A 26,019-nucleotide genomic window follows, 5' to 3' on the forward strand; every position below is an offset into this window, starting at 1 on the left:
ATACGCCCCCAACCGACAATTCCTTCCAGCAGAAACCGCCATCTATGGACTCCGCAGCGCTTATCAGCACGATGCTGCGCCCTTAAAAGGCATCCGATCTCGCGTTTTTCCTGCTCTACAACGACGACCGGCCGAGGATCAACGGTGAGTGCGTGCAGAGACTGAACAGCTTTTGATGCGCGATTCTTACGAGTGGCTGTGGCTGCTGGATATGGTTGTTGCTGCGCGTTGTTCTTGCTTGAGCGACCAGCAGTCAGAGCAAGAGCAAGGAGTGATGACAGCCTGCATAGCACTTGTATATATAGGAAATTTCGTAATTAGGACGTGAACGCGACGTTACACGTATAACTTTTCAAAAAAGATCGATCTTTACAGGCACCGAGTGTGACAAGGTCGCGATCGCACGCGTCAGCGAACAGCTCGTATACCCTTCTACGTGCTGCGTTCTCACCAGGAAACTTTGCTAAATCCGCATCTCCCACTAAAGCGGTAGTATTCGCTAACACCAACGTTTTGTAGTGTTACGCGAGACTGATTCTAAGAGAGTTGGCTGCCAGCCTTACTTCGTTGCTATCGCGTTCATTGCTTCGTGTTTGCGGTGAAGCTATGAATTTCCTAACGTTAACGTTCCTAACGTTAAACTGTGATTGGCAATCATAATCACGATGACGAAGACGACACTTCTTACTGTGCATGGTATCAAAATGCTTAATATCAATATTATTAATTTATTGAGCGTTCTTTGCTTACTATCAATGATAATAAATTAACGAGCGTCATTTTTATACAAAAATCATTCGCATTCAAAAAGTTAACACCATTTTCACAAAGGGAACCCTAATGGGATGCGAAGCAGCAGCGTTGCGCACTGATGGCTTCATGGGTTGAACGGCGCTAACGCGGGTGCTACGGTGAGCGCTGGAAGATTCGTTTACTCTAGTAAACATTGGTTTGAAACGCAAAGACACGGGAGACGGCTTGGGTTTCGTGTAAGTTTCATAGCAGTTAAAAGCTTTTCCACTTGACATGCGGTTGAACGTCGCGGGTGGAGGAGAGGGTTAAGAGAGAGAAGTGTGTTGCGAGTGGGCGGAGGGTCCACAGCTGCTGCGGGTGAGGGAGAGAGTGACGTCATTGCGCAGCTGCGACTTTACCTACTTGGCACAGCTTCAACACCTGCGGCGAGGGGGTTCGTGTGGACGTACGGGACAGAGTTACGCAGGCAAGTCAAAGAGATGTTTCGCATCTAATATAACACTTCTGCGTTGGCTCCGATCTAAGTGATTACCAGCACGCACCTGTACGCAGCAACAGCGCACGCTCTGTGTCAGTTTTTGATCGGGTAGAGTAGGAACAAAAGGGAAAAAAACGCAGCATATCCACGGAGTGAATGATGAGTGGGGCGAAGCGTCCGTCAGACCATCCGTGCTTCTGTCCATCTGTTCGTTCTTCATTCCGTCCGTCCGCGTGACCATCCGTGCGTCCATTCGTGCATCCGTCCGTCTGTCCATGTGTCTGTCCGCGAGTCCATCCATCTGTCTGACTATCGTTCGTGCGTCCATCCGTCCGCACGTTCGCGCGTCCATCCGTCCGTCTGCTAGTCTGTCCGTCCGTCCATGCGTCCGTCCGTGCGTCCATGTAATGAACACTTTAAGTACTGCCAGGCCACATCCCCTGAGGCACTTCCCGCTCTAGAGCGGGTATGTGCCACCGGTCGCTACTTACTACTACTGCATATATCGGAGGATGCACAGACACACACCTAGGAGCTTCGCCCCAAAAAATGTTTTAAAAGCAAAATTCTCATTCAGCATGGGCTTAGTGCGTTCCGACTGCGAACAACCGATAGATTCGTAACTAATAGGTCGTGTACTGTTAGCAGGGAGTACCGGGCCCGACATTACAACTAGGCTACATTTTCTTCAGCAAGCAACTTTTGTGTGTGAGTGAAAGACTGAATAAAAGGTGGGGTGAAACCACCTTCTCAAAATGAATGCACCACAGCACAAGGTCTGGTACACCTCTGAATACAGCTCGTAAAAATACCGCGGGATACGTGACGCGGGCAGACAGAAAAAAAAAGTGTTCCACTTCCCGTCATGGCGCTGATCAATGCGTCCTAATTTAAATTCTCAAATATATTCGATGAAGAGGACGGGAGGACAACCCCCTCCGTAGCTGAGTTTGTAGAGCATCGGGCACGTCATTCGAAGTTTGCAGGCTTGGTGCCTGCTGGTGGCAAGTTGTCTTTTTGTCCAGTTTTTTTTTTCACGTGTATGCCACGTGTACTACAAATAACATCCGCTATACTTTCTTTGCCTTGAATGTCCGTTGGCTCTCATCGACTATCTACATTAAAAAAAAGCGGCGCATAATGGCGGCACAAGGAACCGAGCCCAGCACTTCTCGCATTTGGAGGCTGAGACTTTATGTCACATGAACACGAACACTGCTGGGGTAAGGCATGACGCCCTCTTTCAAGGCAACTGTAGTTCCTTGTTTTTGGTATATGAACAATTAGGTTCTTTTTAACCCTAGTGTCTGGCTGTTCATTGAGTCGGGAGGGGGGGGGGGCGCAACCCTACCTGAAGGGGACCGGCAGTGTCGAGTGTCTATTTGTGCTTTATATGTCATGGAAAAAAAAAATCGGGCGAAGGGGGTGCTCGTGCTCAGTGCGCCGCCACTGATAGAGTCTACAACGATCAATCAATAATTGATTTCAATCAATTTCTATAACCGTAGTGGTACCCGCATCGTTTTGAATACATTCGACGCCTGCAGGGCCATGACCCGAGTCTTTTTTTATCTGAAGTGCTGCAGCATGTAAACACTGGAAAGCTAATTTAGTGCCCAGAGTTTCTTGTACATTCCTCCGAGTGAAATGTGGACTACCCCGCGTAGTTGTGTAAGTCGTCCTGCACGATTGCTTTCACTCTCTTGCATTACATTATTCGTCCTATTATTTTTTCTATTATTATTATTATTATTATTATTATTATTATTATTATTATTATTATTATTATTATTATTATTATTATTATCCTATAACGCTAACTAGACTTTTAGCCAATTAAGCAGTCAGTGAACGCTGCCCCGAATAGTGTTAATTCGCTCGATCTCTTAGAGATTCGACATAATAGAGAGAGTGAATTAGGAAGTGGGGATGGGGAGAGGGCGACACACATTTAAGTACGAAGCCATTCAGGGGTCCAGACTGTCGTCTCATATGTTGTCTCGTGTCATCTCTTGACTTCGCGCTCAAAGTAACAAAGTATGTCAAAAGGAGGAAGACATATCTATATCAAAATAGGTGACCAGAGAGTGCCACTGCATCTCAAATGAAGGTTTCCTCTCGTCATGAACGCCGAACAGGCTGCGCGTATGGAACGCAAGCGCCGGGCTTTAGACGCAGATCTGTGGATGAGAGAAGCAGAGGCGAAACTCCAGTGAATGCCAGGTATACTATTCAGCCTCGGAAGACTCAGACGCAAGCTGAGAGTCGACAAAGACAGGTGAACCCGCAGCTTCGACTCGGACGAACACAAGCCAAGCGTACACAGAGGCAAGCGAATCATCAGGTGTGCTCCGCAGTTTGTAGTCTTCACGGTGTGGCACTGGTGCGAATTTTTTCGTCCCGAATTTGCGTACCCGTCACTTCGAGCACATTACCCTAAAGCCGTTAGAGTAAACAGGAAAAGAGCTAATGTACAAAAAGTGTCACCTCTTTTAGCGCGAGCACCTGGCGAAATGCGTTGCTTCAACAACGGCGCAATACATCCCCGTGCAAAGGGCTAAGCGATACCGAGGCCGTTGATATTTCTACGGCAGGCAAGAGAGAGATCAAGCTGCACTTCGGTCGCCCACATAGGACGAGATAAGCTGTCGCTGTTGGTATGACGACCGATACCATATATAAGATATACTTAGCGGCACGTCGATTCACGAGTGCTTGTGTCACGAGAATGTGCAAGATATAGGAATAAAGTGCTTGCATATGGCGTTGCTGCTTTGCCTACGCCGTTCTCTTGCCACGCCGCTTTTATTAGATGCGTCGCTGTGATGTAAACCATGTAGTCACCACCAATATAGGACACGCGAAGCCTATACAGGTAAGAGACACGTATACACCGAGTTCTTCGAGAAATAAGATGATTGGAAAATTATCGTCTTTGCAGGCGGCAAGGTGCGAATGCATAACAAAAGTCATGTGCACGTTTACGGCAAACGGTCTGTGATCAGTGGCAGCGATAATATTGCACAACACAACTGCTTGAAAGAAGACTATTGATTGTATACATAGGGCATCAAGCATTCGTTGACTAGTTAACAAGCATGCCGCCGAGCATTCAGGAGAAACACGAACCGATTACATTTGACGAATGCCCGTTGTCGCTATACGATAGCGTTCAAGGGTGGAAGTAAACAAAAGTACTGCACCGCTTCAGTGTCGCCTCATAAGCTTAAAGATGATGCGGCATCCGACACTGCATGCGCCCCGAGTCTGTGAACTCCATGGCCCATAGAAGAACGGGTGCAAAGGCTCGCTCAAACATTTCACCCGTTTCAAAGGCGCTCGGGCTATCTCCTTGGTGCACTGAGAGCGAGTGAAGCCTCGACGTGCGCAATCGTAGGACGCGCGCGTTCATCTCAGCCAAATGATGATTAAATTGCGGAAAGTAGCACGTCACGACCGTGATATAAGCGATTACGGACGCGCAAACCAAGGTGTTGCGCAGGAGGAGAAACAGTGACAGTGAACAATTTTCGCAAGACGCAATGTTCATTCTTGCACTTGGTGGACATGGTTTGAGAAACACTGGAAGGCCTTTCCCAATAACACACAATTTATCCCAACTTGCACGACTTAATTTAATTACGTCCCTGCGGTTATCGCTTCATCTAACGCACGCTGCTTTCCCCGGCTACTTCTCCCTTGCTTGGGTATCCACTCTGTACGAAAATCGTAACTTGAAAGGTGGAAATCGGAAGGGGCAGTTGCCTGCATAGCTCAAAAGGCTAGATCCGCCACCAACTTAAAACAGCTTCCTACTCCTCCTCTAGTTTAACACCTGTTGTCTGTCCTACGCATTTTATGGCAAACCCAGGTGGACCTCTTTCACTTAATATCTACAGCATCAGCTACACCTGGTTGTTTGGCCAATTATAGTCGCTCCCGATCCCTTAAACGTCACGCTTAAAAATAGTTGAGGCTCGTGTGCGACGCGATGTCAGCGCAAAAACACCAGATAGTCAAAGTTTCCGGATCCCTCCACTAACGACGCCTCTCATAATCATTTCGTGGTTTTGGAGCGTGAAACGGGAATTATTATTATTATTATTATTATTATTATTATTATTATTATTATTATTATTATTATTATTATTATTATTATTATTATTATTATTATTATTATTATTATTAAGCGCATACCAATTTCACTTCCATCCCTAGCTGCGTGGTTATGAACTTTTTCTTGAGTTTCGTAATTATCATCCAAGTATCTGCCTCATATGTTATACCCAGAGGTATACAATACACATATACTTTTCGTTTTAGGAATCGACATCAGATAGCCTATCATGATTTGGTAATGCATGCTGTATGTGCTATACGACCTGTGCTCATTCTTAGATGGATCTCCTTTTCATGAATAGGCTACTGGATTCCGGTAACACATTTTTGTGCAGACTCCACTAGTTGGCTTCCAATAACGCATTCTTTTATCTTTCGCCCAGCTACTGAGCACTGACTTTCTCTTCAGCACATATTCATGTTTAGCCATGCATTTATACATTCCTGGTTTGGATCTCCAATCATTTGTCGCTATTCGTCGTCATCACTGTTCAGCGCACAGGAAAGCAGGCTCTGCGCTTGCCTGGTTCGCTTCTCATATGCGACGCTGACATCGGAGATGCAGAAACGGTTCGCCACGCCACACGTGTTTGCCTGCGCGTTGAACCATTCAAGCGGTCGTCACGCGCTCTCGCGTTCAGTTGTGTTTCCTCAGAGCAGCGCGCTCTCGTCGTCTCGTTTGCACGCTCTGCAGACGCGGATGACAGTTGCACAGGTGAGCGACACCTTTCTCCGGTTTCACGAGACGCCTTTGTTATGTTTCGGTATTCTCAAACAAAACTAACTAAAAGGAAGCACAGCGTATCCACGGAGTGAATGATGATTGGTGGGGCGAAGCGTTCGTCAGTCCGTGCGTCCATTCGTTTTTGCTTCCGTCCGTCCAAGTGTCCATCCGTGCATCCTTCCGTCTGTCCGCCCATCAGTGTGACCATCGGTGTCCGTCCGTTCATGCGTCCATCCGTACGTTCATTCGTCTGTCTGTCTGTCTGTCTGTCTGTCTGTCTGTCTGTCTGTCTGTCTGTCTGTCTGTCTGTCTGTCTGTCTGTCTGTCTGTCCATCCATCCGTCCGTCCGTGCATCTGTTCGTGCAGCCGTCCCTCTGTTGGTACGTCCGTCCGCGCATCCACCCCTCTGTCTGTCCGTCCGTTTGTCAGTTCGTCCGTCTATCTAGTGAACACTCCAAGTACAGCCATCCCACATTTCTCCGTCATGTATTCATCTTATACAAGTGCCGCCATTCCAGATAACATTCTAAGGACCACTCTTTCGGGTATGTACCGCCGGTGGTTACGCACTACTACAAGGGACGCACAAGCCACGCCATAAGGAGCTTCGTCTCTAAACAACAACAACAACAACAACAACAACAACAAAAAACCGTTAGGAATGAAAAGATAGTGAGCACAAGGTTTCGACGATTGCACTCTGCAACTGCCGCCTTCAACTTGATGCAGCTACATAAAGTCACTAAGGTGACTTTATGTAGACGTGAAAGATACCACAGCATGGTATCTTTCACGTGGCAGACACACCCTGACAATGTAACGGCCTGTGCAACGTACGATAACACATACGTATATGTTATCAATGGCAGCCTACGAATACGCTGACGAGGATTTGTTACTTGTGCAGTTGGCGCATAGCTTAGACCTGCACTGCGCCATTTTCCGCATATTAAATGGCGTAAAGCACAAGTACTAGCAATTCTGTCGGTAAGTACACAATTATCGACATGAGTACACACGCACACCATAAGCGTGCTTACCAGAAGGTAGGGGAGGGGGGGAAGAAACGTAAAGCTTGCCAAGGTGCCATGGCACCCAATTTTCACTTGGGTTTTCGCAAACAAACTGGCGAAATTTCAGGTCATTCGGTCAAGAACTTGATTTATAACGAATTTATTTATATAAACGCACGAGTGGCCCGAGTGTCTGGCAGCACTGAAGTCCTCGCGAGCCGTGACAAGTCGCTCGCTCTGCGATCGCCTGTATTCCGGACAACAATTTTCTTTCGCGGTCAACTACTGAACGTACAATGGAGCTATTATGGCTGGCCTGAGCTTGGCATCGAAAACTGAGTGATTTGAAGCGTCTGAAGCTTAGGTAAAAGACGACGGCTGAACCCCATGAAGCTCATAACTTCGCACACGCCATGACATAATGGCGGTCGCCGGTGGTGTCAGTACGTTCTTTATGTATATATGTAAAGGCGTAGTATAGACCTCTCCATTTGTATTTTTAGCTGAAAACTGCAATTGGGTGCGGGACCGTCTCTTGACCGCTTTAATATAGAGAAGGAGAAGACGTTGCAATAAAGCTTTGCATTCCCCTTCCCCCCTTCAAAAAGGAAACTGGGCGCACGCCTATATCTACAACTGTCCAATTGGCGATAATCAGGCAGGTTTGTCACTAAAAAAAATGGGGACACATGCGTAAAAATACGGTATGCGAGTGAACGAGCGTACGTCAAACATGTGTTCACGGGCCTGCATGTCATTTCTCTGTGAACTCCTGAGCATGAAATTCCCGCGGGGATTTTTTTAGTTCACGCACAGTTACGGAGAGTTCGCTGCTCATTTAACACAACGAGATTCATGCAATTTTAACCGTCTCCTTGTTTACTGGCTTTGTTTGGTGGTTCTGCTGATTCCGTAATATGGGTACACGAATCAGTGTTTTTCTTTGTCACCACATATATACATTTCGGAGGTGTCGACTAACTGACCATGCTTTGACTTTGAATAAAACAACAGGAACACCGACAACGACGCCGATAAGGCAGCAAACAAACTTTGTTCAAAAGTGGGACGCGCGTTTTTTTATTTTTTTTTCTTCAAATAAATAATGTATTCTTAATGCGCACGCTTCAAAATAAGTCGTGTAACTCAGCTTCCCGCACAATTTTTTTTAATGTCATGGTATACTCGCCTCCCCACTGCGGTGGTCTATAGTGGCTAAGGTACTCGGCTGCTAACCCGCAGGTCGCTGGATCGAATCCCGGCTGCGGCGGCTGCAATTCTGGTGGAGGCGGAAATGCTGTAGGCCCGTGTGCTCAGATTTGGGTGCACATTAAAGAACACCAGGTTGTCAAAATTTCCGGAGCCCTCCACTACGGCGTCTCTCATAACCATATGGTGGTTTTGGGACGTTAAACCCAGATATTAATCAATCAATCAATCAATCAATCAATCAATCAATCAATCAATGGTATACTCGCCGATTTTCTTCTACATTCAATTCCTGTAACGTGAACGCATTCCTTTCGCAGGCATGCGTGTATGTTTGCACCAATGTGTTCATTCACAAACATGTATATATGCTCCAACTACATCAATTCAACTCTTCTCATAATTAACAAGGATTGTATTACGTGACATGTATACTTGCGCCTGCATGATGTGATGTGGCACGTTCGTGTATCTCTACGCAAGTGGTTTAATCATAACATTATCATCAGTTCTCAACATTATCAAAGGCGACACTACGCAGCATGTCCTCCCTTGCGATGAGGCTGAAAGCAAGCCCTTCGAAAAAACAAAAAGACAGAGTGTGGTGCCCATTTCACATATCACAGCCAAGCCAATCGACTACAATCAGCGCTGTAAAGAGAATCGCATAAATATCAGCACTCCCACGCTAGTGGTGCGCTTAAAATGTCATATATGCGTCTTTTTCATTGCTATTAATCTATTCTGAACACTATGCATAGTGTGTAGGCTGACAAGACGAAGTACATGCGTGCATTTACAAGTGGAGAGGGCATTGTTTCGTGCAGCAAATAGCGACTAGAAATCTCACTCTACTGCAGTGTACAATTTTATCAGGATCTCGACTTGACAGAGAGCAAGCGCTAACTGTTGCTAAACGAACGCCCTCGCATACCGCTCCCACACATCTATGAGGCCACGGTGTGAGAATATGAGGCTTACGTGTCGTCCATATGCGCAGCTTCCAATCTCATTTCCATCTACGCTTACTTACCTGCAGCTCCTGATTCGCAAGAAGATTTCTACGGAGAAGCAGACGCCACCTGTATAGGAGCCACCATGATGAACCCGTCGCACATACCGCCAGGTCTCGAGTACCTTGGCATGATCGACCAGGTCATCATTAAACAGAAAGTGCAGCTACTGGAAGGTATGACATGTATATATTGCTGTATAAGTAAATGTGGGCGGAGCCTTAGATTTCGGAGCACGTAGTTCGGGAACGGCGTCTACCCTTTTATAGGTTTTCGCGGCATTGACAGCGACTGGGATCAAAAGCCCAACAAAATGATTTCTTCTAGCATAATCCCCAATTAGTTTTTTTGTATGTGTGCACAAAGACAACTCGGATCGCGGGGGTTGAGACGCTCTGAAACGATGTCCTCTAAAGTCGTGTCGGTAGTATACTGGCCGCCATTCCCCGACGTGGTGACCGCCTCTCGAAGATGTATGCATGACCGAACAACAACAAAAAAAAAAAGGCCACTCTGAATACATTTCTCCAGTTGCACGTTAACGAAATACAAGTTACGTTACGACTACATGTAGTTCCATTCAATCGTCTATGCTCCCTCTTTCTATACGTTTTCTTTTCATTTTAACTGATCGTTCATTCCTGCCCATCAATACAACTTGCGGTTTTGAACCATGCAGACATTATAAAACGGACAAAATTGAACTATTTTTTGTGAAGTGAGCCCTATGGAGTATCAACTAACTAACTAACTAACTGACTAACTAACTAACTAACTAACTAACTAACTAACTAAATAAATGAAAAAAACTAGCTAACTAACTAACTAACCAAATAAATAAATAACTTGTACATTTGCGTTAATAGAAAGCGCAGGTAATTCATTTGTTTGTACACTTGGCTCAACTATCCTGTTCGTACAATGGTGAAAATATACGAAATGCCGTAAATGCACATGCGGACAAGCACGGTGTCACATACATGCAGCGTGGGCCAGTGTGCATGGTGCTAAAGATTACTATTTTGGGCGTCTTTGCTTTGTTACAAGAGCTGTAATGCTTCCGCAATCGATAAGTGATTCAAACGCGCGTATCGGATATGCGTCAATTCGCCAACAAAGAGGAAGGGCGGATGTAAAAGCATTGGCCTACTGGAGTTAGTCACACCGCTGGTCGCATACCATAAGATACACGACTATTCTGCTATTGTTCGGAAATTGCATGCACCACGAGTAATGCAGTACACGTGGCTCGATGCACGGCATTCAGTGTTCTCCATAACACGTGAGTTAAGCACTTTGTGACACTATTAAATCAGGGGAAAATGTGGTACGTCAGAGAGTAAAGCATGTTGAAGCGCAACGAAAAAAAAAAAAAGACACCGGAAGAATAGAATATAACGCAGGTCCGTAAACGTCATCAGTGCAAGCCCTTATGCGTCAGACACAGTAAATTGCTCTCGTCACTTCGTTTCACGGAAATATCGATTGGACTGCAACAGATGTGCTTGGGCGCGAAACCTTCTTTTTATGAGCTACAAGGCAGCTGCAAGATTCGGTGATAAGGCGGCATATTTGTGCAAGCAGATAGGGAACGGTCGATAAAGAGAGCCATTCTGACTCGTTTCTTATTATATTTATTCACTAAGAACATGCGCTTAAACGATCATAAAGCATGCCGTTTGTGACGATATACGACTATTTCATGAATGCGTGCAAGTGCTTTGTTAATTTCAAGCCTCAATGTTTTTAACTGAAGAAATTACTCTTGTAAAAGGGCAATATGGTGGTACCAATGGATTAAAAAGATCACACTAATATAAACATAACTGAGGCCCCATATATTTTTTGTATTCGTCACCGAACTCAAGTTGTGACCAGAAAGCTTATGTTGCATAAATCCTTATACATGGCTATATGTAAGCATCTAACTGCATGGCGAACTTATCGAAACTGGGGGAGAGAGCTTGATTGGGCTGGCCACCGGAAGTTGCTAGCGGAACCATACACAACTACCCATACATTACATCCACGAGAGGGCTTAAAATCATTGAGCTTAAAATAAAATTGCCGTGACGCGGTTTCTAATTTTTTGTTTATTTGGATCACAAGGAGGACTTCAAAGTGAATACACGTATAATTGCTCTCGAAACCAAACAACTTTGTTTGAAATTTTGATTTTAGAGCTATGCGAAAGTTTTAAAACACAAATACACGTGCGGCGAGATGACGAAACTTGCGTCAGCCGAAAAACAAGATATATTACGGAAATGTGCGGAGAAAACGTTACTATAAAGTATTTGCCGGGACGTCCATAAGCGTAAGTGGGCAGGAAAAGGCTAAATTTCGCCATACCACCGCCCCCCTCCCCCCACACACACCTCGATGAAGAACATTTTAGTTTTTATTTTATTCACCAAGACATTTCGAGATTCGACTAGTCAGTCGATAAATTGATATGACACAAATTCAAAGAGAAGCGTGACATGGTATATATGACGCATTTATTTGCTATTGACAACTAAAGTGGCACTAATTGGCCTGTTTGCCTGCTCGTAGTAAGCGACATCTCGCTGTTGGCTTCTTAACTCCCCTTTTTCAGTGTTCACCGGCTACGAGACAGCGAACAAGTACTCCATCAAGAACAGCATGGGCCAGGACATTTTCTTCGCCGTTGAAGGTAGGCATCTTCGACTATACAGAAGCAAACATCGGCTTTGTCCAACACTATTGCACGTTCAATACCAAGCACACGCATCGGCCGTCTGATTGCTCGGAGTTTCATTCGCGGAAACTGAATCATTCTTTAAAGCTGCAAGTTTTATCACAAATTGCCGGGCTAGGACACCGTTGAGCCACGTATATATAGGAGTCAGGTTGGAATTAGCGATCGGTTACTCGTCTCACATTTAAAATGTGCGGCACAGATCCGCCATGGTGGTCTAGTGGCTAAGGTACTCAGCTGCTGACCCGCAGGTCGCGGGATCAAATCCCGGCTGTGGCAGCTGCATTTACGATGGAGGCGGAAATGTTGTAGGCCTGTGTACTCAGATTTGGGTGCACGTTAAAGAACCCCAGGTGGTCGAAATTTCCGGAGCCCTCCACAATGGCGTCTCTCAAAATCATATGATGGTTTTGGAACGTTAAGCCGCACGAATAAATCAATCAATCAAATGTGCGGCACATGTATGCAAATATGCACGACGCATGTAAAGCCATGGGGATAATTTAACAATTTCTGACCAGCACCGCCCCATTGGGACACCGGGTAGGCTTAAGAATAAAGAAGTGAAGGCCCTTGTGTCCCGGCTGGCGCCGAGGGGAACGAGGAACTTTAAGCTATCTGCAATCGCTTAGCACCTGTACACGCGCTTTCCACACCGGAACACGTACCGCACGTGCGAGGACACCCGCCGCACGCAAGCAGAGGGCGAAAGGGCTTCGCGAAAGAGCGTCGCTGATAAGCTCTTTCGCCCTGCGCTTGCGTTCTGCAGTGCCGTGCTCCCTACCAAGCTGCCGAAATTCCTCTTCTAACCACTACCATCACCACCACCAGTGGCGGTAGCCAGTGGGGCAGTGGAGGGAGGTGGGTGGTACGTTTCTGAATCGCCGAGAGTGTCGCGAGAAAGAGCGCTACTCGAGCACTCCTTTTCGCTCTTTCCGCCCACTCGCTCCCTTTCCGCATCGCAGGATAGCAGACCATACGTGCGCGTAATTAAACTCCCTTCCTTTCCTTACCCTCTCTCTGCGCAAGATGGTCAACTGCTTCTCTTACCTAATTTTTCAGTTGATTTATAGATTGATATGTGGGGTTTAACGTCCCAAAACCACCATATGATTAAGAGAGACGCCGTAGTGGAGGGCTCCGGAAATTTCGACCACCTGGGGTTCTTTAACGTGCACCCAAATCTGAGCACACGGCCCTACAACGTTTCCGCCTTCATCGGAAATGCAGCCGCCGCGGCTGGGATTCGATTTTGCGACCTGCGGGTCAGCAGCCGAGTACCTTAGCCACTAGACTACCGCGGCGGGGCTGATTTTTCAGTAGACTGTCGTTTATGCGCTAAACGCAAGCGTAAAATATCGTCTCTTACTTAAAAAGGTTGCAAACATTGTGAACTATACGTCCGAAAATACGGTACACTAAGTAGAGGGTGAAGATCAATAGCATCTCTTCTAGCTCTATCTCACAGCGTCCGTTAATCCGGGTGTACGCTCCCGCGCTTCGAAAACGCACCGGCTTGCCGCCAAGCTGTCCCACGTTTGAGGAAACGGTGCCAGCCGCACGCCTACACCGAATGTCGATGCACTGACGGGAATGCAAAGGCGAGACGCACACGCCAAGTGCCTTGCAACACCACCGTCTCCCCCTCGTCTGCGGGCTTCCCAGCTATTTTCAGCAATGGTCCTCGTCACCTTCGACTCACTGAGGCTTCATGCCAGAGCCGAATTCCATCACGTGCAACCACCAAATTAAATTGGAACATGCATGAGAGGTTGCCTCGATGCCTCTTAGGAGAAGCGGCTCGAGGCGTACGTCTCATCCACTGTAGAAGATTTGCACTCAAATCTGCAAAATTTAATGAGTTCAGCTTTGTCTTACACACTTCGCTAAGGCCCGCCTTTCACGTTGCCACATTTAATAGGCGCAGTTAATTGTTTCACGCATGATCGCCATTGCTGCTGACAGCAGCAAAGGTATTGCGATGCTAATCACGTCAGTGCGTGTATGATTCCAGCATGGAAAAAATAATAATTAAGGAGCGAGCATTGCCCGAGGGGATAGAAAGAAACTTAAAATAGTAGATCAAGCAAGCACACGCCAACCTTCACTTGCCTCTATTTCCTCGATAGCGAAAGGGTTCCTAATTAAGTTTAATTAACAGCCACATGGTGATTATAGAACACAAATCTCCATAGGCTTGCTTACGCTTCAGTGGTATTTTCTGTCAACAACAAAAGTTTGCAGCAAGCGTAGACCGAAAAACAAACAAAAAAAAACAAGCAGAAAGTCAGACAGCAGCTTGTGTATGATTGTGCACTTTCTGTAAACCACGCAGACACCGATTGCTGCACTCGCAATTGCTGCGGCCCCATACGGCCATTCGGCATTAAGGTACTGGACAACTTCAAGCGCGAGGTGATGTACATTGAACGGCCACTACGATGCGACACGTGTTGGTTCCCGTGTTGCCTACAGGTATGCAGCACTGCCCTTACGTCATCATAGCCATATCATCATCATCACGTTCGTCATCATCACCATCACCATCTCTTCCATATCGCGCCGAAAATCTGAATAACCCACTATTGTCGATATTCAAGAGTGAAATTTGGATTTGGCTCTTTATAGAATGCGGCATTTCATTTGAGCTTGAATTGACGACGCGAAAGGTGCTTAAATGGCAGTGGATGAACGCCATGGCAACATAATGTGAAAAAAATTGACCCCATCTGTGTGTGGTCGGTGCCATCCTTTGTTGCTTGGGCATAATGGTGGAGTCACGGTGACAAGATTTGTAGAGCAAGTGGCCATTCTAGGCACACTATTCTGCACTGCTGAAGGCGTTTTCTTGTTCTCGGCATCTGCTGAAGGGCTTAGTTGGTTTGTTAGTTTCTATTCTCAAAAAAAGGGCTCGAGCGATTCTTCTTCGGCTTCCCCTTAGCTGATTTTATGTCACGCCACTTCGAATCACATCTTCTTCCTCAAGAAATAGGTCAGTGCCCGATATCTCCATTTCACTTGTCTTCCATTTTAAGTATACCGGCTTGGAATAATAAAAAAAACATGTACAGCAGTGCTAAACTTAAAAAAAAATAATAAGACGGGCGAAGAAGTATAAAGTCGGCCTTTTACCCTTTACGAGTTTTGCCCTGCAACATCATGTTCTTGAGGATTAGTGCCAACTCACTTTCTAAAAAGCAATAGTGGAACGAAAGCACGATAGCAAATCCACTGTATCTTTAATAACCAACCGCATCCAATATATTTACCTTCTGTCTTATAGGACAGAAGTTAAAGGTATTGGATGCGGCCATGTTGGTTGTTTTATCACTACACTGTTGACGCAGCGCTGGTTTGATGGATCTAAGTTTGTTCGAAAACATGCGCAAGATTTGACTCATTTTCGATTTGAAACCGCTTTTATAGTTCCCGTTACCATCAGCAACTGTCCCATCTTGATTACTAGTGCTTCAAAAATGGAAGATACTTAGGCGGGCTTTACATTCCCGTGAAATGTAGCCCAGTTGCGATTTTCGAATTAGGCTGTTTTAGAGGGAAAGGAAAAAAACCCACATATGTCAGAACAGCCACGTACCGTCTTTCCTGAACAAGCATGCACATCCTATCTGCGCCGCACGTCGTATCTGTTTGCGCACCTCCTTGTGCGAATGACCTCGGCTCCGCCGTTTTATCTATGGCAGACTTGTGCGTGACTCACAATTACTCACTCGTTCTGTATGAATGTGTTGGAGCAATATCTATTAGATAGTGTTTAGGTACACATTTTTGTAGTACGATAAGTGGATTTTACTGCGCTTCTGCAGATTACTAGAAGAGACAAAGTTTTTTTTACTCCGTTAGTTGTGCAACAAAAGCTACCTCGACGGCGTAAATATGCACTGTAGCACTGGCCATCAAGCTCAACAACATCAGTCATACCTGAACTGAAGTTCTCACATCTTGCTAAAGCTCTGGAACCGGCGCATATTGTTGAGTATTGCAGAATGAAATTAAAACCGGCACGTGCGCCTATTTGAGGGGTGGCGCTGGCGCTGATAAGCATAGAGATAAGGTTCATGCCTATACCTTGTTTTTCGGCAAATTGCGACTTTTCAATTCATAGTTGGCATGTGTTTTGCCTGGCTCCATTCTCCCGAGTCTGTATTTGTATGCCATGTCTTCTTCCAGGATGAATTTTTACCTACCCGTCTCCATTTCTTTCGCCCGTATACAGTGTACACTGGCAGCAGTACATGCGCAGGTGACGGGGGGGAGGGGGGCATTAGTCGGGTCATTTCCGCCAGGTGCCTCTGCATACCAGTATTCTGTAAAGTCCCTTTAGTGTTCCATAGTCGAACAAATCAGTTATAAAAAATAAAGGTGGTTGGAATACTGGTGGTGGAGAGACAAAAAACTTTCGCATTTTTTCTAAGCCTTCTTTTTCTGCTATATTTCCTGTTCATGTGCAGAGGGGAAAAACGAATAAAGAGATGCATTAAATGATTGTAATAAATACTGCGAAAAATACTGCAACTCTGCCATAGGTGCCAAAAGTCGGGCTGTGTGCTTATTCAGCTGTATTTGCGTAGGACAGATGAAAATTACAATTGAGGCTGATGAAGCATTTAAACCGAAGTAAAATATAATAATAATAGTTCTTTTGTCGAGCTTCGTGGCGTAAAGGTCATCACCTCTTCATGTAGGCGACGCTCATATCCATGCGACCACTGACAGGGGGCCTCTATGCTAGTGTACTATACAAGGGCAAAGACAAAGCATTTTTTTGTCGTTTCATCTGTGATAGCAACAACCAAGCAAAATCGCCCTCGTTCCATGTACACCTTTATCACAAAGAGAGGTCAAGATACTAGAACAAAAGCTCACCACGCGCGCAAGTGATAGCGTCGGTTGCTTTTCTGGAACGGCTTTTCGCATTTGTGCAACGACAAGAAATATGCTGCATTATTATTATACGTGTTTTTCTGCACAGTCGTTTAAACATTGTTTACGCTTATACACCTGTAAATTTACATGTGCTGCAACGACGTACATTAAACTCCGTTGACACCCCGCCGAGCGTTCATGCTGCCTTCGTGTCTCCTTTTTTTATCTGTGCGTGTGTGTCAAATCGTTCTGCTGTGCTGCAAATATGATTGCGACTGTGTAGCCCATCTCACATCTGTGACTTAGTCGTTAATCAGTGCTTTCGTTTGATAGCTTTATTCCCGAAATTGCGGCACCTCGATTGCCGTACAGACGGAATTACACTAGAGCGCCAGCTTCAACTGCCTTTTTTTGTTTTTGTTGTTGTTGCATACATACGCGAATACCTGTGCCGCATATAAGTAACATAGTCATGCTGCCTTCTAGGTCGTTGTGCTATGATTCGCGCCTGAACGGAAGCTTGTCGCGAACGCCAGGTACAGCCACACCCCTCTCTAGATAAGTCTCATGCCTCTGTGCACGGATATATGACGCCCATTCAGGAAAAAAGCGTGCGTATACTTAACAGCAAAAATGACGCCGTTTGCTTATGTATTAGCATAAAAAAACGTCAATGCTTGCGGATCTTTTTGCAAGGTAATACAATCGTAGTATACGTAATAATATCTTGGCTTTCACTCACCTAACCCCCTGATTGATCACGATGCGCGCCATGTTGGAATGCTCTGGGAATTTAGACCACCTGGTGTTCTCTAACGTGTGCTGACATTTTACAGAACACAAGCCTCCAGCGTTTCGCCTCTATCATAAAGCTACCGCCGCGGTCAGAATCAAACCCGCCAATTTCGAATCAGCAGTCGAGTAACTGTACCACCGAAGCATACCAATCGTAGTCATAAATGCAATAATTAGCAAAAAAGACTGTTATTACATTCATAAAGGTTGTCTCTTTTATAAATGACACTTGCTACGCCTCCTCGTTAGCGAAAAGCGCTAATGTTAACGCAGGTAACTTCTTAGGGGTTGCGAAGTTTTGCTATTGTTGTTGTTGTTGTTGTTTCCCTGTGCAAATGGCTCGTACCCAAACAAGGGGATTTTCAGCCCTAAACCGTTTCCTTCGTTTTTCTTTTTTATTTCTCTATCTACAAAGACCTTGGAGGTGATGGCGCCACCGGGCACGACACTCGGCTACGTGGTCCAGGAGTGGAGCATTATCTACCCGCGGTTTCGCATCGAGAACGCCATGCACGAGGCGGTGCTACGCATCGAAGGTCCCGCCTGTCGATGGAGCTGTTGCGGCAGCGACGTCGTCTTTCACGTCAGTTTTCCCGCGCTTTTTGCACCGCGCTTGCGCTTTTTAAGTCCAATAAACTCTCTAGCAATCTTCACTGTGTCACTGAAACCACATGCAGCACTTCCACATTATAGTGAAGCGGAATGTAGGCACCACAGGTACTAATAGAGCCCGAAGTGGGGTGCGATCATCCTGAAAACACTGAATGAAAAATTACAAAAAGTTGGCTTCTTCCTTCAATGCACATAACTGTGAAAAAGCCACCTTTGACGTGGGCTCTCTGTGAAGCTTGCGAATATGCCCACACATATAGACCAGGGAGATGGAAAGGGGAGAGCAAGAGAAAGAGAGTAGCACAAAAGGGAAAGATAGGAAGGGTTAAGGCAATTCCGACATCTGGTTCACTAGGTTTGCTAACATAGGCTAGAGAAGGCAGCTGGCTACTCCAGGCGAGATGGGAGTAATCTACAACACATGTCGCCCGTATATGGAGGTGATCCGTAGAACAGGGCAACTCGATTGCTAGAGATGATTGATGCTGTTTCCCATTTGTCATGTGATGCCCTCTCTAGCAAGCTCGAAAAGCAACATAACGGTAACCTGGAGGCACGAGGTAGCATTTTGGCCATGCATATGAAAGTGAAAACAGCGCCAGATACACGCATTAAAAAGACACGCAAGAGAAACAGTGGCTTGGTTTAGAATGGCAAACTGCACTCTGAGAACCATAATGCCACATGTTTCTTTATAAGTTCATTGTTAGTGAAGATAAATCAAGGTTAAAGTAAATTTCGCGCCGAAATCTTCGCGCATGACGTCAGATACTTCGAATGTACTTGTGGTGTTTTCGTGGCAATGACTCTACAAAATTTTCTGAAACTTCGTATGCAAGGTTACCCCACAAATGACAAACTACTTCATATTTATCGATTAGAAGCTACGTAACACGTGCGCAGTAGACGCCTTCAAAATGTATGACGTCACGGTGTTTTGTGCGAGAATAGCAAGGTGGCGTCTCCGCCCACATTTTCTTTTAGCGTGTTTTCTCGCTTACCAACCGTCGTTTCGCGGTAAGAGTGGTGTTTTCGCGGTTTCGAACTTGTACTTTACTGATTAGCGAAAAATTCGCGTTGCTCTTTAGTGGCCCTTTAAACGTTATTTATTCATCACTGAGCGTTACACTTTCTTTTTTTTTTAATATATTTCTTCTCTCGTCAAAAAAAATATATATTGGACATCCCAGGAAAACACATGCCGAGTCTTCATTTTGAGGAATTAAATTCCAGGAACCATACCAAGCAACATTTCGAGACTTTGGGCAGCGACATCAAGTGCGAACTATAAGCACTGACCGTGATCGCGTTTTTACACGCAGGTCCTTTCAAAGGATGGCCAGACGCAAGTTGGGAGGATATGCAAGCAGTGGTCCGGCCTGTTAAAGGAGGCCTTCACGGACGCTGAAAACTTTGGCATCTCGTTTCCGATGGACATGGACATCAGCCTAAAGGGGGTGCTCATCGGTGCAGCTTTCCTCATAGTAAGCGACACTTCCATTAATAAAAAAAATGATAACGATAACGAGCCGTCTGTAGAGTGTAGATATGTAGAAAGCTGAGCTTGTCGTCTGTAGGGATTCATCATTGATAAGGGGTTGCAGATGTGGACACAAGAGCAAGAAAGGAACGCCTGTGCTGTCGGTTTTCCTTATCTCGTGTATGGCGTGCACATTGAAGTTATTTCGAAGGTAATAAACCAAATTTCAGAGGTGCGTCACCTTAGTATCGTAATCACTAACACAGAAATGGCTGCCGATATTGCATTTTGAATTTTCAATAATAAATTTAGAAATGCAGCATTGATTTAGAGGTTACACTTATTAAAATTAATCCTATACCCACGTCACACGTCGTCGCGTCCACTATTTAAAAAAAAAGGCAAGGTTTGATGCAAGCGTTAGAGCTTAAACCTAGTTTTTACTTTATTTCTCTTATATTGTGGTCAGATAGCTCGTGGTCATTGTAATATACATCTACTTCTCGTCTTCGCAGGACTTCATGTTCTTCGAGAAGACGGCTAATCAAGAACAAGATTGTTGTGCAATGTTTTAGGAGGAACCACACGAGACGCGTCGAAGTGACAGGACACTGGCATGACGGCATTTTTCTTCCCATCTCATGCAGAAGTCACGCAAATTGGGATCGCCATACGGAAGCTGAATGCGACATTGCCGCAGGGTATTCTTCGCTTGTAAAGCGTTGGTATTCAGGCTAGTCCATACGGTCAATGGAACCGTATACACGAACGCCATCGCAGCGCGCTGAGCCCTTTCTTTTATTTTTTTTTTTTCGCATTTCGATTACGCGACTATGTACACACTTCTGACGCGTCCGGCTGCACATGAAAAAAAAAAAACATTCGAAAACCTGTTTAAGCGATAGAGTGCATATCGCTGGAAAACAGTGTTAGCAGTCATTTCACTTATCCCATTTCCGTCGATGTCAAACAGGACGGCGTTTTCCACGAGTCGTGAAAAACGACTACACCTATTAGCGATTCACGTAGTGAGTCGCCATTGATTTTATACAGTGATGCGAGAAGCTAATGAGATGCGATGTGCTCCTATTGCCGCATTCCTGTAAACGCGGCTGTTTGCCTTTTAAGATGGCTTGCGTGCTGCACTGGAGGTTGCGCGTTCGCTTTCCGGCCACAGCGTACTAATTACAAAGGGAGCAAAGTGGTAGGACACGCGTGTTCCGATATTTAGGTGCACGTTAAAGAATTCCATTGTAGTCAAAATTGATCCGGAGTCTCCTATCATGGTGTGTCTCACATCGATATTGTAGTTTCTACTACGTAAATGGATGCGGCATATTTTGCACCCCCTTTGTGCTCTCGTCTAGGTTTTGACACAGAGTCTCCAGAATTCAATTTTACATTTCATAAAGGGCATCTCATCAAGTTGGGCTATGCAGGCACACAAGATCGTCGATTATAATAAGCGGGGTTCGATTCCCGGCTGCGGCGGCTGCATTTCCGATGAAGGCGGAAACGTCGTATGCCCGAGTGCTCAGATTTGGGTGCCCGTTAAAGAGCCCCAGGTGGCCGAAATTTCCGGAGCCCTCCACTACGGCGTCTCTCATGATCATATGGTGGTTTTGGGACGTTAAACCCCACAAATCAATCAATCAATCAATCAATCAATCAGTATAATACGCTATGGCGGCTGTGTCATGCAACGTATGAAGCGGCTGCATGACGGAAAAACGGTCGCACTTAGATGTAGATATCCGCGCGCCCCTCCTCTCGAAGAAGAAGCGCTTCTAGCGGGAGCCACGACTATGTGCATGAATTCCTGCAACATCAATGGCCACGGTACGTGACTTGGATTAACCATTCAATGCGACATGCGGATTGCGCAATGCGCCGCAAAGCCAAACAGGTAGGTAAAAAAAAACACACAAGCAAAAACGGGTGACGTGATCGCGACGTAGCTCGTCCGCCGCACTATGTGAGAGAACGAAGCAACGCCGTTATAGAATTTATACGCAACACCGCGGAGTCAAGAGTTGCGAGATAGTGTCGCTTGACAATGACACTAGCGGTATACAGTATAACCAGAAATCTGAGGCGCAGATATTGCCACAGGGATCAGCGCACGCGAGAAATCATGGAGGCGTTTTACGTGCCCGTAACTGGGAGGTCACAAGTGTATCAGTCAACCTTCGTTGGCAGCCCCGCCACAGTGGTCTAGTGGCAAAGGTACTCGGCTGCTGACCTGCAGGTCGCGAAATCAAATCCCGGCTGTGGCGGCTGCATTTCCGATGGAGGCGGAAATGTTGTAGGTCCGTGTACTCAGATTTGGGTGCAGGTTAAAGAACCGCAGGTGGACAAAATTTCCGGAGCCCTCCACTACGGCGTCTCTCATAACCATATGGTGGTTTTGGGACGTTAAACCCCACAAATCAATCAATCAACCTTCGTTGGCATTATCACACGCAGCAGTGTTATACCTCATGGATAGTTCGCGTCATGTTCATATCTCATCTACCACGTTGTGGTTCTTCTTACTATACTATTTGTCACGTTGTGCACGTGTCGGTGATGGCTATTTGTCTCTTCCACTTGCTATTTATTCTGCTTCGTTTCGAAATAAAATTTTAGTTGCGAGTCGGGCAGTTTTATATCGTTGCCCTGCTCTAACATGTTTTCTTTCACGCCGTTTATTCGTTCAAAATGGTATAACAGAAAAAAGAGAGAGGGGGGGATATAGAAAAAACAAAATGGGGAGTGGGGTTTAACTAGACTACATCCGGATTACTGCTCTAAAGGTAAACGTATTTGACAGAGATCTGTCTGGCTGGGTAAAATTATACGATTAAGCGAACTCTGTAGCCACTTGTCTATAATTTTATTATTAGGATTAAAAACTGGCCCCACGTTTCGGAACCCACTCGAGCCCTTCCTCGGTGGCCTGGCGGCTGTCTTCTGGCCTCAGCTAGCTTTGGTGCCGGCCATGCAGTCACCCCCACCCCTCGCCCTCGAGGAAGGCACCGAGTGGGTCTCAAAACGTGGCGCCAGTTTTCAATCTTAATACTAAGAACTATAGACTAAAAGTGGCTACAGAGCTTGCTTATTCGTATAATTTACTAGTATACACGTGGGTATGGAAATGAGGAGGCAGTTAAAGCATGAGTGGACTCAAAGCACAGTACACGCGCAGTGCAGCCTATTCACGAACAATCACTTCTTTCGATTACCCTTAATAACTGCAGAAGGCCTCATACGACCCCTTGGCTGATGAGCTGAGAAGCCAGGCTCTAAAGCACTTTTCTACAACAAAAGATCAATTTCTCACATCTTCTGCAATATCGCTCGATGAAGAGGCATATAATTTGCTTATGCACTCCCAGTGACTTATCTATCTATCTATCTATCTATCTATCTATCTATCTATCTATCTATCTATCTATCTATCTATCTATCTATCTATCTATCTATCTATCTATCTATCTATCTATCTATCTATCTATCTATCTATCTATCTATCTATCTATCTATCTATCTATCTATCTATCTATCTATCTATCTATCTATCTATCTATCTATCTATCCGTCTGTCTGTCTGTCTGTCTGTCTGTCTGTCTGTCTGTCTGTCTGTCTGTCTGTCTGTCCGTCCGTCCGTCCGTCTGTCCGCCCGTCTATCCGTTTGTCACATGGTGCAATGCACCCTCATAAATGCTTCCTCCGTGACGCATTTCGAACGTTCATCCACGTGCTCAGTTGTGACACATTTTAGTTGTTGCACGCAAAAACAGTGACGCGTTGGTATCCAGACAACAATGAAATGTGTCACGTTAGACGACGAGTCACCTTGACAGAAGATCTGATTGCCATATCAGAAACTGCTGATCGCCAACAAGCAATCGAGAGCAAAAGCATCAGTTATGGGAAAACAGACGTGCAAATAAGAATGTGGCCGGCACACTTGTACACTCTTAATCAGGTCCTGGGTATCGGCTATATCTAGAAAATCAGACGAGAAACGTCCGGTTTCCTGGCTGTAATCAGCACTACTAGTGGTAATTGATTCAGAGCGTTAATTGATTTCGAGGGCCGGCGCTGGTTCTTCGCGCACAATGCGAAAATCTGCGACTTGAAACAATATTTCTGTGTAAGGATATCGAAGCTTCGTTTCTTTGAAACTTATCGACCATGCAGAGACCGTGCATGCATATAGAAAGTATAATGAAGAGCGTCAATTGTTTACGACCATTATGTAATTTTTTTTCCATATCATTGGTCGTAAATGAAACAGCTGAAATGGGTAGTGGGTAAAGACTAAATTTGTCTATAACTGGGGGCTAACATTATCGACGAAACATGGCGATCATCGTTCGCGCGGCTTTACGGTTGTCTTCGTTTCTCGGTTCTTTTCGCTATCGTGACGATAGTGGCTTGAAATTGCCGTCCTTAAAGTCATACGTTCCAAAAGCCTTCGCATAGTTAAAAACTCTGAATTCCCAGGTGCATTTTTGAGCGAAAAAGTTTTGCCACACCAGTTTCTCGTGCCCATCCTATTAACTTCTAATGCCACCATTTCCCATTCTCTGGTTTACTTTTAGTTCTTCCTTTTTAAGTTTCTGTGGGCTATCTTTCGGGCATCTTGTCAACACGTATCACTTGTCAACAAAATTTTGCGGCACAGTTTTCGCTCCTTCCAACCTTCCCCTCACGCCCCCTCGTCCTCCAAAAAATAAAGATAACATGAAAACCTAAACCTTCAAAGATTACACTCGTTTCGCGCTCAATGTTGAGATAAACGTGCAGCACGTAATTAAAAAAAAGAATCGGGCGAGAAAAGCACCCCGAAATTTACTTGTGATAGCTGCTGTTGGTAAACTGTGCTCTTTGATAAGCTTGCAACTGACCTCTTCTAGACAGTTCGTTCAATATGCATCTTCATCTTTGAACCATATCGTTCACATTATATCAGGTGAGTTTTGTTATTTACGCACGTACTGTGTCTGAAAAATTCTGTACATGTTCAGTCACCATGCTTTTGCTCATGTCTATAGCAAGTCCTTACAATGTTGTGTGACTTGTGAGCTAACGTAATTCTTCATTGTTGGAAATAACACCGGTCTTTTTCTGTAAAACTCGCATTTTCCTTTGCCTTGCTTTAGCTCTCTCTCTCTCTCTCATGTGTAATGCATATCTACTGTGAGGTTACTGTAAGTAAATAAATAATTAAATAAACAAATAAATATTTCGTTTCTTTCTCCTTAAAGATAGCACCAACCTGTAGTCCATAATATTGAAATGCTTCCAAGCTTGACGAAAAGTTGAACCCATACATTCCTTGCTCGTTTATGTTACCTCGGGGCCAAAGTGCAACAAACACGAGTACGTAACGCATTGCGATACACATCAGTTCATAAACACGCTGGCGTGTACACGAAACACACGACGCGCAAAACACCGGAAATGGCCTTCATTTGAAGTCATTGTGGGAGCGCCCTCATAAACTCTCACTGTATTGCAGCGTTATATACTACTTTCACAGGTATAAGCGAGATAAAGGCAGACCTTACGATGCGGTTACCGAGAGCGTTGCGTGGATCGTCATTCGTACTTCACGAAGGGAAGACATTCTTGCCTTGCAGATGCTTGTGCAAGCCGCGCAGCTACGTTTCAGTTGACTGATACCTGCGGACTGCGCTTCTAGACGTATGTCAAGTCACGTGCGAAATTCTAGACGTTACTGCGGCACGTGCCAAACTAAATCCGTCCCAACGCCTCCTCTGCGTTGGCCGGCGAAACTGCACCGCTTCGCATTATGACGGTGTCACGGTCAACTTCAAGAGCGTGCACAGCGCACGCGCGCATTGGGTAAGAGCCATGAGAAAAGGAGGTGGAGAAGAAGAAGGTGCGCATATAAACCATTATCGTCTAATTCTATGACGTCCATAATCTTCCGACTCTAGTGAAATGTCTTGGAGACAGCCTGCAGCAGCCTTCTTAGAAGAAGTCGAAAGTGATGTCGAAGCCTGGCAGGTCAGGAAAATACACGAGAACAATTAAAATGAACACCGACGTCGAATGATCACACAAAAACAAGACGTTTCAATTTGTGAATCAGGCTCCCGTGTGGAAGCCGGAACGTCTTGTTTTATGTCAACGTTCATGGTCAGGGTCTATTTTATTTGTCATCAAGCCCTCACAAATGCTACAGATGTTCATGCGCCGTCAG

The 26,019-nt window shown here is 45.4% G+C and overlaps 1 protein-coding gene across 2 annotated transcripts; it reads left to right on the top strand.

The window, feature by feature from the left end:
* Nucleotides 1-6: 6 nt before the first annotated feature.
* Nucleotides 7-22,436, top strand: LOC119159612 (phospholipid scramblase 1). 2 transcript variants are annotated; one of them, XM_037412426.2, is made up of 7 exons: nt 7-144; nt 9,336-9,485; nt 11,909-11,986; nt 14,367-14,506; nt 18,126-18,293; nt 19,645-19,806; nt 20,318-22,436. In XM_037412426.2, the coding sequence occupies exons 2-7, from the start codon at nt 9,395-9,397 to the stop codon at nt 20,375-20,377; spliced, it is 699 nt and encodes a 232-aa protein (XP_037268323.2). In that variant the 5' UTR covers nt 7-144; nt 9,336-9,394; the 3' UTR covers nt 20,378-22,436. The 2 variants fall into 2 exon arrangements, with proteins under 2 accessions (XP_037268323.2, XP_075747553.1); XM_075891438.1 differs by lacking the exon at nt 7-144 and adding an exon at nt 6,044-6,065.
* The last annotated feature ends 3,583 nt before the right edge of the window (nt 22,437-26,019 follow it).

This window comes from Rhipicephalus microplus, chromosome 1 (genome assembly GCF_043290135.1).
Source record: "Rhipicephalus microplus isolate Deutch F79 chromosome 1, USDA_Rmic, whole genome shotgun sequence".
In the NCBI taxonomy this organism is placed as follows: Eukaryota; Metazoa; Arthropoda; class Arachnida; order Ixodida; family Ixodidae; genus Rhipicephalus; species Rhipicephalus microplus.

Coding starts and splice junctions, on each gene's coding strand:
- LOC119159612 (XM_037412426.2), top strand. CDS start 9,395: ATGATGAACCCGTCGCACATACCGCCAGGTCTCGAGTACCTTGGCATG. Junction 9,486..11,908: donor GAAAGTGCAGCTACTGGAAG/GTATGACATGTA, acceptor CCCCTTTTTCAG/TGTTCACCGGCTACGAGACA. Junction 19,807..20,317: donor TCGGTGCAGCTTTCCTCATA/GTAAGCGACACT, acceptor TCGTCTTCGCAG/GACTTCATGTTCTTCGAGAA.